At 39.9% G+C, this 16,187-nt stretch overlaps 1 protein-coding gene across 3 annotated transcripts in view; it reads left to right on the top strand.

Annotated features, from left to right (window-relative positions):
* The window catches only part of NFATC3 (nuclear factor of activated T cells 3), a 72,791-nt gene that overhangs the window by 18,689 nt on the left and 37,915 nt on the right, over window positions 1-16,187 (top strand). For all 3 annotated transcript variants that reach the window (XM_062007302.1, XM_062007301.1, XM_062007303.1), the window contains exon 3: window positions 12,350-12,512. In XM_062007302.1, coding sequence (XP_061863286.1) covers window positions 12,350-12,512 — 163 coding nt within the window. The remainder of the gene's footprint in view (window positions 1-12,349; window positions 12,513-16,187) is intronic.

The following is a 16,187-nucleotide window of genomic DNA, read 5'->3' as shown; positions in this document are numbered from 1 at the left end:
AAGTGAAGCAAAAGAAAGAAATGTTTCTGAACAACCTTCAGAGATGCCCTATAAGAGGCTTTTTTTCTTGTGTTTCTCAAGCAGAAAACTAGAATTAACTATTGCCCAGGGGGCCAAGCATCCTGAAGAGGTATTCTTCTCGGGGACCTTCCTTAAAAGCACAACTTACTGAAAAGTAGATGCTGTTTTTCATGGCCAGATGCTAGTTTTTGATGTAATTCCCCTTTCTACTGGCTTTTTCCAAGTGCAGATGTCATTCTTGCATCAAACATCTTGGTGTATTATTTTCTGATAATTTGTCAGATAGACAAGTCTGTTATAAAAAAGTTGTAGAACACTTGTTCTCATTCTCTGTTAAGTATGTGACTGTTCTCAGGGGTGTCCATCTTCTGGAATAGCAAGGCACTTGGTCATCTTCTAAAGGTTGCTATAGCTGTCCCTTCAATGCATGTTTTAGGCAGAGAGCTAATGGAGGCAATTCAACTACAATTTCTTACTATTGAGTACCCAAGAAGGCAGTTACAAACACAGAGGGGTGAAACATAAACCAATACTTTCAGGATATGGTGAAACACCTTTAAAACAGATGGAAGACAAGTGAGTCTGGGCTTTAAGAGCTTCCTGAAGGGTGCCTTCTAATAGATAGTATCAAACAGACTTCAGTGCTTATGAGTTCTAACAAGGAACTACTGCTGAACTACTGGTTCTGCTGCTGAACATATTCCTGGGTGTTGATAGATCAGTGTCACACAAGGCTCATCTTTATTAATACAAGAGTTCTGTTAATTTTAAAGCTGTTTTGTATAAATTCTTTAGAAGTTGTCAGCTACTTTAGATTGTTAATATCAAAAAGCATTTAAGCAATGGTTATTCAGCCACTTAGTTTTGCATAAATATATAACCATAGTTTTTAATTTATCCTCAGAAATATATTGATCTTAGTGAGACGTTGGTTACTCTGTGGGGTTTTAATTTTTCTTTAATGTCCTTCTGCATAACCATTTATGAGTGTGAGGTTTAGCACTGAAGATGCAAAGCTACTGTCTGGACTGTTTTAGCAGATCTGAAACTACTGTGCTGACAGTTAACTGTCTCAAATTTTCTTCTTTATATAATTGTTGCAGTCTACTCATCTGTTAAGAAAAGTTCTTCAGTCTGTTACTGGGTTCTTTTCATTGAAACTCAAATAATGACAACTTTTATGCTTAATTTTGTGGTTTGGAATTGTATTATATTTATGTAGGATACTTAGCAGACTTAAATTGGTGTTTTCCTTAGCTCACAGAGTAACATAGGTCATGAAAGGTGAGTGCTACTGAAGGGTGAAAGTACATGAACGTTTGGCAAGATGGGGTGTAGATCTGATTCTTTTGTGAGATGACCAAAATAGTTACAAAAATAGATGTTCAGTTAAACCTTTTTCCTCTTGTAGTTCCTCATGTAGGGGAGAGAACTGAGCAGAGCTAATTAGAAATCCATTTTTCTGTTTTAATTAAGGAACAGAAATGTCAGAAATAATTTAGAAGCTGGCACTGAAGAACTTCTCTAAATGTAAAGTGGGCAAACGAGCAGAAGACAGTAAAAACTGCACCTAATAACAAGTAAACTAAGCTGCTGAGCTGTGTACATTTTCCAAAAATATAATGCATTCTGCCATCTAATGTTTTGTAATTTTGATGCTTAGGGAGTAGGACAGCTAAGTTGACTCTTAGGAATAAAAAAGAAACCCAAGAATATCTACTGTTTCTTAAATAGTATATGACAAGGACCAAAAGTGAGCACCTTGGTTGTCAGAGTTAGATACTAATTGTCATTTATATCTTTAATACATAATATGTATCATATTAATTGCAAGATAGATTACAAATGTGTTCTAATTAATAGACTTTTAATGTCTTGATTGTGTTGTCACCTACAAAGTAGTACCTGACATAAAATGGAGCATTGATTCCAAGCACATGAAGTGGTAGTTTGAACACTTGGCTGCAATAAACTGACCGCTAGGAGAAGTGGGGATTGTTGCCACACACGTGACATGATGTGATGTGCAGATAGCACCTTCTTCTCTGACTGCTATGCAAAGTTATGTAAATCTGTAATCTATATTTCCCTTCCCCCTTCTGTGTTTGGTAAGCATGCAATAATTCACAAAACTTAAAAACACATAACATGCTTTGGAGCTTTTTAGTCATATTTGAGCTGCCGTCCAGATAATTTTGTTAGATCAGCTTGTTGTTTGTCACAGAAACCCATAATTTGCCAATGTCTAACATATTAAAACTGTAGGTATATTATGTACCTCAAGTGATCCTTCTGCTTCCTTGGCAAAGGTAAGTCTAGACAAGTGGCAATGGACAGACGCAGTGCAACAATGTCTTTCAAAGAGGTAAAAAGGAACCAGGTAGTGTCTTCTGTGTCTAGGAACAGTGGAAGTATCTGTTGCATTAACCAGGTACTTTGACAGATGAGCTTGGCCATTTTACAGAATAATCACCAATGAAATTGTTTTACAATTTTATTTATTATGTTGTTCCTCTTGTTACTGAAGATACCTCTTACTTCCACCCTCCAACCTCTACCCAGGATGATGGATAAGAAATTGCTTTATCTGTGTCTCATATTTACCTCCCTTCCAATTGGAAAATCAATTCTTTTTCTTTCTCTCCTTTCCCAAGTACTGTATTGACTGTTGGAAGGGAAACACAGATGCTTCAAGTTCACTTCCTTATTTAAATAGCCTATGTCATTATGGGTTATAAATACTCTAGAAGAATTCCAGCAAAAAAGTGTTTCTTCCTAGGATCTGTTCATATTCAACTATCTAAATTTGACTGTCTTGCTCCCACTGAGGTACCATATGAAAGAGGTTAGTGTGCTGTTGTGTATCAGCTTGAGTGTATCCCTCAGTCTTTGAAGCTTTGTGAGATTTCTGTTTAGTAGATAATCAGTAAATATTTATGGAAACATGTAATATTGGGGAGCTCTTCAAGACTGATCTCCTGTATTAATTTTTTTTAATTTAAATTAATTTGGCCTCCTTGAGTACAAAGCTGCTGTGTTAGAAAGATGAGTAACAAAACTTGTCTTCCAGAAATCAGTGTTCTCAGTTACAATGTAAATAGTTCCTCCTTATATTCTCTTTGATTTCAGAGACCTCTACAGAGCAATTAATATCATATCATGTATCATAGAATGGTAGGGATTGGAAGGGACCTTTAGAGATCATCTAGTCCAACTCACCTGCAGAAGCAGCTTCACCTAGATCAGGTATCATGTCATATCATATATCAACTTTTGGTCAGGAATTGTTACTAAAAGTATAATTCATAAGAGAGCAACAACACAGACATGTTCAGAAGTTAACAACCATCACAGCCCTGGCCAGCTCCAATGGAGGTAACATGGTGCATTTTGTAGGTGGTCAATGATCACACAATTGAAAGTGATGGGAATTCTGTTACTTCTCATTTTAGATTTATCGTATTCTTTAGACTTAATGGAAACAAGTGATGCTTTTGTCTGATAGCTAACCAGGCAATATTCATTAATGGGGAAAAATGTCAAAATAAAACCTAGTTTCTTCTACTGTGTCTTTTCTCATGGAATTCATAAAGACTTATAATCTTAAAAATAGTGTATAAACAGATGTCTTAGAGTCATTGAATCATTGCATTTGGAAAGACTTTGTAAGATTGAGTCCAACCAGTAACATTACACTGCCAAGCACATCACTTAACTAACCCATATCCCTTGGCACCTCAGCTCCATGGCTTTGCAATATTTCCAGGGCTGGGGACTCAGCACCTCCCTGAGGAGCCTGGGACAGGGTCTGACAACATTCTCGGTGACAAAGTCCTTTCTGATCTACATCTCTCCTGGTGCAACTTGAGGTCATTTCTTCTTGTCCTGCCACTTGGGAGCAGAGACCAACCCCTCTCCTGGCAACAACCTCCTGTCAGGTGGTTGCAGAGAGTGCTTCTGTCTCCTCCAGGCTGAACACCCCCATTCCCTCAGCCCCTCCCCAGCACCCTTGTGCTCCAGCCCCTTCCCCAGCTCTGTGCCCAGCTCTGGCCACGCTGCAGCCCCTCAGTGTCCCTCTGACAGTAAGTGAGGGGCCCAGCACTGAACACAACCCGTGAGCTGCAGCCTCCCCAGGGCCCAGCAAAGGGCAATAGGCACTGCCCTGCTCCTGCTGCCACCTCAGTGCTGCTTGAAGCCCTTGGCCTTCTTGCCCACCTGAGCACACTACTGACTCACATTCAGCTGACTGTCAGTTACATTTATTTGGAGCACATTTCATGTGAGGAACAGCTGGGGGATCTGGGGCTAGTCAGCCTGGAGAAAAGGCTTGGGGAAGACCTTATTGTGCTCTACAACTACCTGAAAGGAAGATGTAGTGAGGTGGGAGTTGGTCTGTTCTCCCTGGTAATAAGCAGTAGAATGAGAGGAGATGGAAGAATTTGCTGCAAGGCATTGGAACAGGCTCCCCAGTAAGGTGCTGGAGTCACTGTCCCTGGAGGGGTTTCAGAGATGGGTGAATGTTGCACTTAGGGGAATGGTCCAGTGGTGGATAGGGCTGAGACAAAGGCTGGACTTGATCTTAAAGGTCTCTTCTAGTTGAAACAATTCTGTGGTTCTAACACCCTCAGGTCCTTTTCTGCCAGACAGCTGTACAGACTTGGGGATGTGTGACTGGAGTGTTGCATGGGCTTGCAAAATGCACCTGCCCAACTTCATGTTGTCAGCAAATGTACTGAGGGTGCACTCAATTCCTTCATCCAAATCATTGGGAAAACCACTGGTGACTGGACAGCAACTGGATTTAACCCGATTCACTACCACTCTCTGGGCTCAGATATCCTGACAGTTTTCCACTCGTATCGGAGTACATACATCCAGTTTCTCCAGGCAGATGCTCTGGCAGACAATGTAGAAGGCCTTACTGAAGTCCAGGTAGAAACATCTACAGCCTTTCCTTCATCCACTAAGCAAGTCATCTTGTCATAGGAGGAGATAAGGTTATTCAAGCAGGACTTGTCTTTCATGAAGCCATGTTGATTAGGCCTGAACCCTTGTTATCCTGTATGTCACCTCACAATGGCACTCAGGACTATCTGTTCCATGACCTTTTTTTGTTTTAACAGCAGTTTGCAGATCCATCTGTCTACAGGTTTCAATGAGCAGTGTTGTGCAGAACCTTCACATGATCCTAAATAAACCTATTTAAGATGAGTATGTATATATAAGTATACCCACCACTGTTTCTAAAGCAAGTCCTATCAAAACTTCCACCTATTTAAAATGGAGGATTAAAACCACCTTTTAAACAGGTTTGAGGATATCTTTCATTTCTGCACAAAGCTTTTCTGGGGGCTTCAAACCACAAACAGTAGGAGACATTTTCAGGCACATTGGTTTTCCTTTCAGCTGTGCAACACACAGGGAGGTCTCATATTGGAGTGACCACAGACACATGTAATGCACTAGCAAAAAGCCATCAATCCCAGCACAGAACTTACATTGCTGTTGGTTTGAGCAAGGTGCTGAGGGACATGAGTGGGCTTGGCAGTGTGCGGTTAGTGGTTGGACTTCATGATCTTAAAGGTCTTTTCCAACCAAAATGATTGTATGATTCTAAACAGAAGCTGCAGTTACACCATTATGCCACTGGCCTTTAGCCATGCCACACTTTTCTGTGCAGCTTCTGTAAAATTGGTCCTATTGGGACCTTTCTCAGGCCTCTCATTCATCAAAACCTGTTTTCTACAATAATTCTGATGTAGAAAAAAATCCCAAACAAACCTGTGGTGGGAAGGGCATGAAAGAAGGTGACAACTTACACAAGCTTAGCTACTGCCAGGGCCCTTTCAGCATCTGCTGAACCCTGTTGGTAAAAGAAGAAGCTTTATAAATATAAAATATCATCAAATTAATGAAAAGAAGTGCTCACTTGCACATGTATAACTGCATTTGCTCCAAACATTTAGCATAAAGTGACAGAGACCCATTCATGGCACAACAGATGGCTGAAACATTTTGCTAAAGCATGTACTAGGGTCTGCTACTGAATGACAAAAAGTGATGCAGAGACACCTGCCCACTCTGTTGACCTTCAGCAGTGTCACATGTTCTTAGCCCATCACCATTAGATATTTATTTATTACGTTCTTAAGAAGTTCCACTAATGACAATTCTCCAGCCTGTACAGACAACCCCTTCCAGGGCTGGCATTTCCACTGGAAAAGGTCTTTTCCTGTGTGTACTGCAGTTCATGCTTTTCCTTCCCTCAAACTTCCATCAGCTCTTGTCCTGCACAGTGTGGCCTCAAAGAGCACTTACTGTCTTTTTCTCTCCAGCAGCCTTTAATCCATTTGTACAGTGTTAATGCACAAATTATTCCTCTCTTGTCTACACTAAACAATGCCATTTCTTTCAGTCTTTCCAGGAAGATTGTTTACTGGCCAGTGAAAGACTTAAACATGTTACTAAACATCAGTGTAATTTCTTTTTTATATGTTCAGAAATCCATCAAAAATACCTATTACAAAATCAAGCTGCTGTCAGAGAGCTGAACAGCCTCAGGTCCTCCAGCCTTTCCTCCTCACACATGTTCCATCCCCTCAGCATCTGGTGTCCCTGCACTGGCCTGTCTCCAGCAGTTCCTTGTCTCTCATGTTTAGATTGGTGCTCAGCAGCGCTCCCAGGTCCCTCTCCCAGAGCTGCTCTCCAGCAGGTCACCTCCAGCCTGTGCTGGTGCAGGGTATTTTTCCTCCCCAGATGCAGGACTCTGCCCTTGCCCTTGTTGAACCTCACAGGGTTCTTTGCTTAATTGTCTCTTGTCTGAATCCTGTTAGAAGTCTAGGGAGCAGAGAGGAACAGAATTATATTCTATTTTTAAATAACCACTGGGACTTTGGCCTTAATTTTAAGAAGAATAAATCTTTCAGTGTGAGTTGACTGTAAGCAAACAGTCTGCTCAGTAGTTATCACCTTATTTTGATACATAGAAATAACACCAGCTATGCTATGTTGGCAAAGCTTTAAAGTGAAAATATTTTCAAATTGCTGACTTTAAAGATAAGCACCCACTTAAGTGAGACAAGCAGGAGAACTTTGAACCTCTTAGATTTTTAATAAACTAGACTATTGCTGTAATGTTTACACACCATTAATGAATTCAGAGAAACTCAGGTTAGTGATTGACATGAAAACTTTGTTCTGTATGTGCAGTTCGGCTCTCTACTTTGTTCTGCAATTACAGAGGTTTTAGTTGGCAGTATACTCTGAAAGCATAGTTACTGTGGGTCTTTTAGTAATAAAACACTGATATTTTAATGTAAACAGTATTTTAAAGTGCTATTGATAAGCTGCTGTGGCAGGTGGAATGACCTCAAAATTGGTAGCTCCAAAATTACTCCATAAGGGATAACGTTGTTTCCTTTTAGGTAGTGAAGAGCAACCACAGTGGTATTTTGGCTGTACAAGCACTGGGTCTTGTACAAGTAAGTATTGGGTCTCAGTTATGACTTGAGTTTCTTGGGAGTTTGCTGTGTTGGAGCATTGGCTTGTCTCAAGATACACTACGTTCCTTAATGTCTGTAAAAACTTGGCATAGGAAAAGATGTGGAATAGTCATTGTATGGTCAGAGAGCTTTTTCCCCCAGTGACAAGTTTTGAGGAACTGTGATTGATGCAACTAAGAAATAATAAAATAATCACTCTAGAAGGTCTTTGTGAATCTCAACCAATGAAGGAAATAAGGACTTTCACAAGCACCTTGACATCCTCACGGATATCTTTGAAAGGCCATTAATAGCATTGGTGACTATAAGGAGGATCTGTGTGCAGACACTTTCTAAGCAAGGGGTCCAGGAGAGCATTAGACTAAAACTGAGCTCATTTCAGACATGCTTCAGCTGAGGTGTAGGCAGAAGCAGTTTGGCTGCACAGAGCCCCAACTATTTGTGCAATGAATTACCCAGGAACAGTGCTACAAATGGAAGGTAACTGTTTTAAGTTTTTAACTAGAGTTTTTTGGTGGCTGTTGTAGGACTTGTTCTTCCTTCTGTCCCACATATACTGCTGTGGGGCCACAGTCAAATGCAAACAAACAAACAGTCTTGTTTCTGGGGCTTGTTTCTTCCTGTGTGAGAGGCAGTGTCAGCCCATGAGCTGAGCCATATGGAGACATTTGTCTGTCCTTATGCTGAACATGAGATGTTTCCTCATCAGTTTATGCAGCCTGAATTGGTTCTGATTTAGAGATAATGGTTGCAGAAAAGGAAGGTACCTGTTAAATTAATATTCATTAAATTATCATTAAAATTATAATATTAAATACAGTGGCTTCTGGTAAGGACACTACTGAAGGGTTTCTTCTTTACTTCTGAGTTTCCTTTAATAGCTACTGTTCTCTGAAGCCTTTAATCTTGATGTGATAGGAGTGTGAGCTTTTGGAGACTTGTGTTAATCAGATTATAGAACTCTCTTAGTATTGCTGGAAGAACATCTGTAGGTTTCCAGACTGGTGCTGTTTCAACAACTTACTAAGATGTGACTTTATGAAAGTTATAGAATGACTGTCATTCATTACTTCTGTTTCCTGACACAGTGATTTGGTGCTTTATTAGTAGGTTACTGCATTGTTAATAAGATTTATACTCATTTTAAAAACCCAAAATATTAGTGAAACTTCTATAAAAGACTACATCAGAAGCTACAGTAACAGTAATTAGAAGATGAACTGGGTAGAATTTTGTAGAGAAACCACACCAAGCCCGAGCACCGCTCCAGGCTGGGACAGAGGGGCTGCAAAGCTGCTGGAGGGAAAGGGCCTGGACATGTTAATTGACAGGCAACTGAACATTAGCCAGCAGTGTGCCCAGGTGGGCAAGAAGGCCAATGGCATCCTGGCTTCTATTAGTGTGATGAGCAAGACCAAGGCAGTGCCTGTGCCTGGGCCCTGGGAAGGCTGCAGCTTGAGGACTGTGCTCAGTGCTGGGCCCCTCACTCACTACCAGAGGGACACTGAGGGGCTGCAGCGTGGCCAGAGCCGGGCACAGAGCTGGGGAAGAGCTGGAGCACAAGGGTGCTGGGGAGGGGCTGAGGGAATGGGGGTGTTTAGCCTGGAGAAGAGGAGGCTGAGGGGAGACAGGAGCACTCTCTGCAACCACCTGACAGGAGGTTGTGGCTAGGGGTGGAGTCAGTCTCTGCTCCCAAGTGACAGGACAAGAAGTGACCTCAAATTGTGCCAGGGGAGGTTTGAAGATTAGGGAAAACTCCTTCACTGAAAGGATTATCAAGCCCTGTCCCAGACTGCCCAGGGCTGTGGTGGGGTCCCCATCCCTGGATGGCTTCCAAAGCTGGGTATCTGTGGGGCTGAGGAATGTGATTTAGTGGTGGCTGTGACAGTGCTGGGGTAACAATTGGATTCAATGAGCTTAAAGCTCTTTTCCAACCTAAACGAGTCTGTCTAAATGTAATAAAGCCATCAGCTTCAGACTCACTTACCCATATCCAGCACCTGGTACAAAAAGAGTGTTTCTTTATATTGAATTTTTTCAAAACATATGAGAATGTGTTATCACTTGCCCCAATGCCCACGTGAGTCTTCTCGTTTGATGCTGATGTTTACATAGTAGAAAAAATGCCCCAAGAGTTTGTAGACTGTATTCTGATTTTTAAAAAAATATATTTCGTCTCTAAGATTGTGGGTTTGTGTGAATTTCAGGTCACAGTGTTGGCTAGGAAGTTCCCACTCTGCCTCCCTCCCACTAGTTCTGTTTGAACAAGCTGTATACACAACAAAGGCTCTGGTAAACTTACAGGACTCAAAAAATTTACCTTTCAAAATGAAATGAAGTTAGATTACTAATCCAGTTCAATGTGTATCTTTATAGTGTTTGTCTCAGAAAAAGTGAAAGGATGATGTGAAAGCAGAAATGCATTAGGCTGATAACCTCACAGGGCAAGAAGGTGCATGGCAGTGGGCCCTAAATCTTAAGATTCCACTGGTGCTCAGAAGTTGATGGTGAAGAAGACAGAAACAGTTTAGGTGTCTAACATCAAACTCCAAGGAGAAGCAACTGTAACTCTAACCTACTCCATCTAAAACCATCCCTTTGATGCAGCAGAGCCTTAAAGGCCACGTAATTTGTTTAGAGAACCGTGTTTTGAAAGCTTTGCAGTGTTTTGATGTTTTAGGCATCTGCCTGTGTGTTGTGTGCTTGCTTGCTCTCTCATGCTGATACTTCCTATTTGTTTTGAAAAATGACAAAATCTTGAGACTTAGTTATTTTCCTGTCTCTGTTTGTTCTAGTATTCCAAATATTTTTGCAGGAGATAATGGGATTTTGATACAGCTTGTGCCACTTTATTATTAGTTAATTGTAGAGAAACAATTTTCTCTGAAAGACTATATTGAAGAGTAGTCACAAGCACAAATGCTTATTTTCTTGCTGGAGTTTACTATTAAACTCTCAGTAACAGGTCTCAGTAACTGAGGTATAGTCTGTGATGTGTGTGTTGTACCAACTTCTGTTAGCGACCGTATCTGCTGTCTGTACCAGCTATTTTGACATAGAAGGGACAAAGGTTTTCAGAATACTAAAGGAATATTTCTCTCATGCTACATTTCTTTTTAAGCTCTTTTTAGTATCTTCTAATCCTAACATTTTCTTTCCTTTTCCAGACTGAAGAGTCCTTCAGTAGCTATAAAAGTGATTGACAAGGTCTAGTTGATAGCCAATAGTAGCATTTAGGCAGTACATCTTGGCCTGTGGTAAGTATCTGGAAGGACTGGGCTTATACTGCATTCCTGGCAATATCCTCTTACTGCTGACATCACCAGTCCTTTCCTACCCAGTAAATACTATTGCTATGGAAGGACCAGTCATCAGAGTGGAGGAAGAAGAGTCTTTGCTGTACACTGAATGCTGTGGAGGCGACCCTGCTCATGTTTCTTCCTTTCAGTAAGAGGAAAGAGAAATACTCTTGTTCCTCCCATTGCTCTGAGAAAGGTGCTTCAGGAGAAAAGGCTTCTAAGACACCTGTAACTCTCCTGAGGTGCACAGTAGAGGTGCTCCACAGAGCAGCAGGCTTGTAGGTTGTTCTCCTGTAGATGCCATTTCTTCTCTCCCTCTGTTCCATGCTTAGTGATAGTGATTTCTGTAGTGAAAGGTAGATGTATGGAGCTGCAGGCTGAGCCCAAGTCTATCCAGATACTTATTAAAAACAGAGCTTTCTTTTCTCTCTTGTTTATTCCAAATGTGATCTTCTTTCTCAAATGTAGATATGTTGTATAGGTCTTACCTAAGATCTCCAGAAGGTATAATTTCTCATTCTTGGACGTGTGGCTATTAATGTTTGTGAAAAATTGCATGGATTGGTGGTGGGATTTTCCTGAGGTACTGTGAAGCAGAAAGAAGTACAATCAAACCTTCTCAGATGAGAATATAAACCAATATTTCTCCATCTTGTTAAAATGTAGTTTGCTTTCTTTGTTGGTCAAAGTAAAGCGTGACAAAACCATTTTAATAGAAGCTTATTTTTACTGTAAGTGTCCTTGTTTGGTACACAGTGCTATAAACATTCAGTTTTAAGTGTTCATAAGTTAATTTGTTGAGCCAGATAATTACTGACTTCAATCTGTTCATCTTAATAGAATCATAAGTCTATAAATCTATGCAGGTAAAAGGGTAGGTATGAAAACATTGGTGATACCATGTGGCATATTTCTCTTTGCGGTGCTTCCCTATTACTTCTATTACTGCATTTTGTTGTCCTTCTTCCCTGGAGTGCCATTGCTGCTGTGTGGAGGGGTATCTGTAATCTATGAATAAGCTAAGCATGTACTTCAGGTGTTGGTTGTCTTGCAGGAATTATTTCTTAGATAGGACTACTAACTTTAAAAGTTTATATCATCATCTAATGCTTGTTGTAATGATAGTTAACAGAGTGCAGTGCTTACCAGTCTTAGTAAATCAAAACCAATAAGGTGACTTACAGATGGAATCCAGACTGTTCCCTCATGTGAAGTTGCTTGCTGATACACTTGAGGATAAAAAATTAATATAAAGGCATTATAGAATGGCACTGGTAATGTGGGGCAGGAAGATCAACATTAGTACCCTTTCATTTAAATCATCAATTCCCTTCTAACAACCCCAAAAGAGACACTTAACTGAAGATTTTCATGCACCAGCAAAGTTGTGGAGTTTTCAAGTAACAGTTTTAGGCTGATAGCTATTCTTACTTGGTCATGGTTTGTTAGGAACATGACATCATTTTCTGGTACCTTGTACCCTGGCCAAACAGTTCATTTAACCACAATGTGTGTGTCTCATTGCAGCACGTCTTCATTGCCACCTCTTGACTGGCCATTACCAAGTCATTATGGGCAGTGTGAACTGAAAATAGAAGTCCAACCTAAAACTCATCACAGAGCTCACTATGAAACAGAAGGAAGCAGAGGAGCAGTAAAAGCATCTACTGGAGGACACCCTGTAGTGAAGGTAGGAAGTCTGGCTGTCATGAATAGAGATCCTTTTTTAATTACTGTTACTGATATTTACAATCCTATGAATTGTCTTATGTGAAGCTTACAGTCCTTCCTGGGTAAGGTTTTTCTCTCTTAAATGTAACTTATGTGATACAGAAGTTGGGTTTAGATGTTTACAAATTCACAGTTGCTACAGTTGCAGTGCATGTTACAATTTAGGCTGTATGCAGTTTTATGCTTGTGAATGGATTCACAGTGTATTATTTAACATATTCCAACATGGACTTGAAGGAGGAAGGAGTGTCCATGGGGGCCATGGGGTTGGTTGGAGCTATACTGAAATATGATATATCTTCATTTGAATCGGAAATCATCTTTCTGTTGGTGTTGTGGCAGCTTCTAAGAAATAGAAATGCCTCTTGTTGGGTTATTTCTCTGAAATGATATCCATATATTCTATTAACTTTCACTTAAGAAGCTTTTGGAGTAATTGAAGCTTGATTTCTTTCTTCAGCATGAACTAAAGATTGTTACTCACAGTTTGATGATAACTGTCTCCTTAACAGCATCACCTAGTTCCGTTAGATTTGAGCGAATGAAATGGCTGAAAAACAAAAAAGTGAAGGCAGGAAGAAGGGGATGGGTCATGAAGCATTACAGGAATTACTCTGATATTATACATGTTGTTCAAGTTACACAGATAGGCCACACAGCACACCTTGGAGAAGGTGACAGCCACAGAATTAATTACAGGCTGGCAAACATAAGCTCGTTTAGACAGTTCTTCATTAATTTATTTTTATCTGATCATCTCTACCATTGCTTGGTTGTATCCTCTCTTACAGGTTATAGTTTATTCCAGCAGGACTCAGACAGAGTTTGACAGGCTTTTGAGAACCCCTTTCTGGGTCAGAATTTTCAAAATTATTTTACTTGAACTCAGTTAGTTTCTTTTATCTCCTATTGTGGGTCTTCAGTCCCAGGCTCAGGCTCTGCAATGTCTTTAAATGGAGCTGACATTCAGTCCCTCTTCCACAGGTCTCACACAGGACATCACTGCTTGCATGCCAGTTACTAGAAATGTATAAGCATTTAAGTTAGCTAGTTTTTATATAACATTTCTTTAATTTTTGATCTTACATCTTTCTTCAGCTGTAATACTGTCAGGTTGTCACATGGATTACATGAGGTTTCCCTTCCTCTGTTACTGCAGAAGCAGCTACAATAAGAGTTATGCTTACAGCAGAGGAGCTGATTGAATGATTCTGTCCTTAAACTCTGGTTGTGTGGCAAAAAAACACTTCTGGTGCAGGCAAATTCTTAAGAGCTACCACTGCTCCAAATCTGTCCTGCCTGCATGGGGCACAAGTGGATTCTATACAGTGTCTGTTGCAGATACATCAGTTTTAGAACCCATTACCCTTAGCACAGATCACCCTAGAACCAATTCCCACTGTGGTAGGTGGCTGCAGGACAGATGCCCCTTCTGGCACTCACAAGTAGCTGTTAGCTCACCAGTTCCTCTGTACCCTCATTGTACAGCTGTCAAGAAGATTGTCACACAGATCACTTTATTCCTTGGTAACAAGACAAAAGAGAAAAAGTAAAGAAGAGATAGTTTAGTCTAAAATACTTAATAAATCTCAGACAAATGCAGAATTCAACATAAACAGTGGAAGCACAGTATACAAAACAAGTCTGGTTTTTAAAGAAATACAGAGAGGTATTTAGGTGTAAAGAGACCTTTGTCATGTGCTCACATGCTCTAAAATGCTTATGTTTTTGATCACAAACAATAGCCAAGTGAAGTCTCATGAAGAACCCTAACCATTTCAAGTAACAGTACATTCTAGCAAACTTTAAGTGCAAACATTTTCTTATTATCCATAATTCAACTTATGGACAGGTGAGAAACTCAAGCAACAATGATAATTCATTCAGAGTCAGATGAACTGTGGCAGCTGTTTGTTTAAAAGGCTTAGTAGGTGCATAAAGCAGGTACTGTAACCTCCTGAATTAGGAGGTGTAGAAAGCCTATGAGCCTTTACCATTTTTCACTTGGAATGTATTCCCAAGAAAGCAGAGATTAAAATGACAGCTACCTGGAACATTTTGCATTTAAAAAGATGAAAAGAAAAGATGAAAAGAAAAGAATTTCATTATAGAATTTGCTTCCTTAAAGTGTCAGTGCAAAGCAGGATGTTCCACTCATTTCATTCCCTCACATTTGGAAATAAGCTGATTAAGCCTACTCACAATAGATGATGCCAAATTTGTCAGAAGCTTAGTCTCCCAGCAACAGGTACAGTACAGTATTAGTAATAGATTAATGACATGTGCTAATAGATTAAAGGCTTGAAGCTATGTACTATCTTAAAATCTTTGTTTTAAATAATGCATCAAGTGCACATGCAGAACTACACAGGTTTCACAGTCTGGGAATTCAACACTCCAGCTTTCTGTAAAATAATGTTCAAGAACAAAACAAATTAATAGAATCATAGAATGGTTGGGTTGGAAGGGACCTCTAGAGATCATCTAGTCCAGCCCCCCTGCCAAAGCAGGTCCACCTAGAATTGTGTAGAAAAGCAAAAGCTTAGGCCCTCAGACACCCAAAGGTGTGGCAGTTGGACTTGATTGTTTTAAGTCTCTTCCAAATGAACTATTCTTGTTTCTGACACTGGTTAGCATGCAGTTATTCCATACACAAAAACACTGAGTACTTTACTGCAATGATCAAGCACATGGAAGTGAATGATATAAAGCTAAGAGCAGCAAAAAGAAAAGTTAAGTAAAAAACAGTGATGCATATCATGAACTAGATTTATGTAAGTGCTGGAGAAGATTTCACTTTTGCATTTAAAGAAAGTGATTTTCATCTGCTCACAGCTATTTGGTGTTTACTTCTCACCAAACTTGGCCCTTAGCAAACTTTTTCCCAGCAGTGAGTAAAAAGTTAATACAAATAGAGGTTTTGTTTCAGAACTTCCTCTCTCTCGTCAGGCACAATTAATTTCTAATCCAGCTGGAAGAGACCAGATTACAAAACAGAATATTGATTTGCATTTGTATTCATTTCAGTTAGAAAAGGAATACATAGTACCTGTACATAGCACAATCCATGTATTTAATTATGAGACTATCAGACAAATACTATTCCCATCTTTAAAGTAGCATTCTTGTCATAGCAAAGTGTTTCACAATTCTAATGCAAATCAGTAGCTTTTAAAAACATTGGTGTAAGTCACATAATTACAGATGTGTTTGTTTCTGACTTACATGTGGTGTTGCATCTTAGAAGTCTCTAGTTCTGTTAGCAAAAGAAAGGCTACATGTATTTGTCAAATCTTACAAACATCAGCAAAACAAGTTCCCTTAATGCAAATATTAGTGCAAGACACACCCAGGGGGAAAAAAGTAATTAAAAAAAATGGAATTCAGTTCACAAAAGCTCAGCAGAGACTTCTTTCAAGTTTCTGTTCTTATTAATGATGTGTTAAATTCCAGTGCCAGCACTTTGGCATGTGAAAGTTGTGTCTACTGGTTCTCCAGTGACTAAAGCAACACAACACGCCACGGGGAAGAAATGTGCCTGGCGGACTTGGAGACTCCAGCCTAGCCCAGGCATCCGCAGTTTTCTCTTGTTTGCAGCACAGTCTTTCCTGATAGAGATAGTATTTTGATGAGA

The sequence above is a fragment of the Colius striatus genome, chromosome 14 (genome assembly GCF_028858725.1).
Source record: "Colius striatus isolate bColStr4 chromosome 14, bColStr4.1.hap1, whole genome shotgun sequence".
NCBI lineage: Eukaryota > Metazoa > Chordata > Aves > Coliiformes > Coliidae > Colius > Colius striatus.
This window is presented reverse-complemented; position numbering and strand designations above follow the sequence as displayed.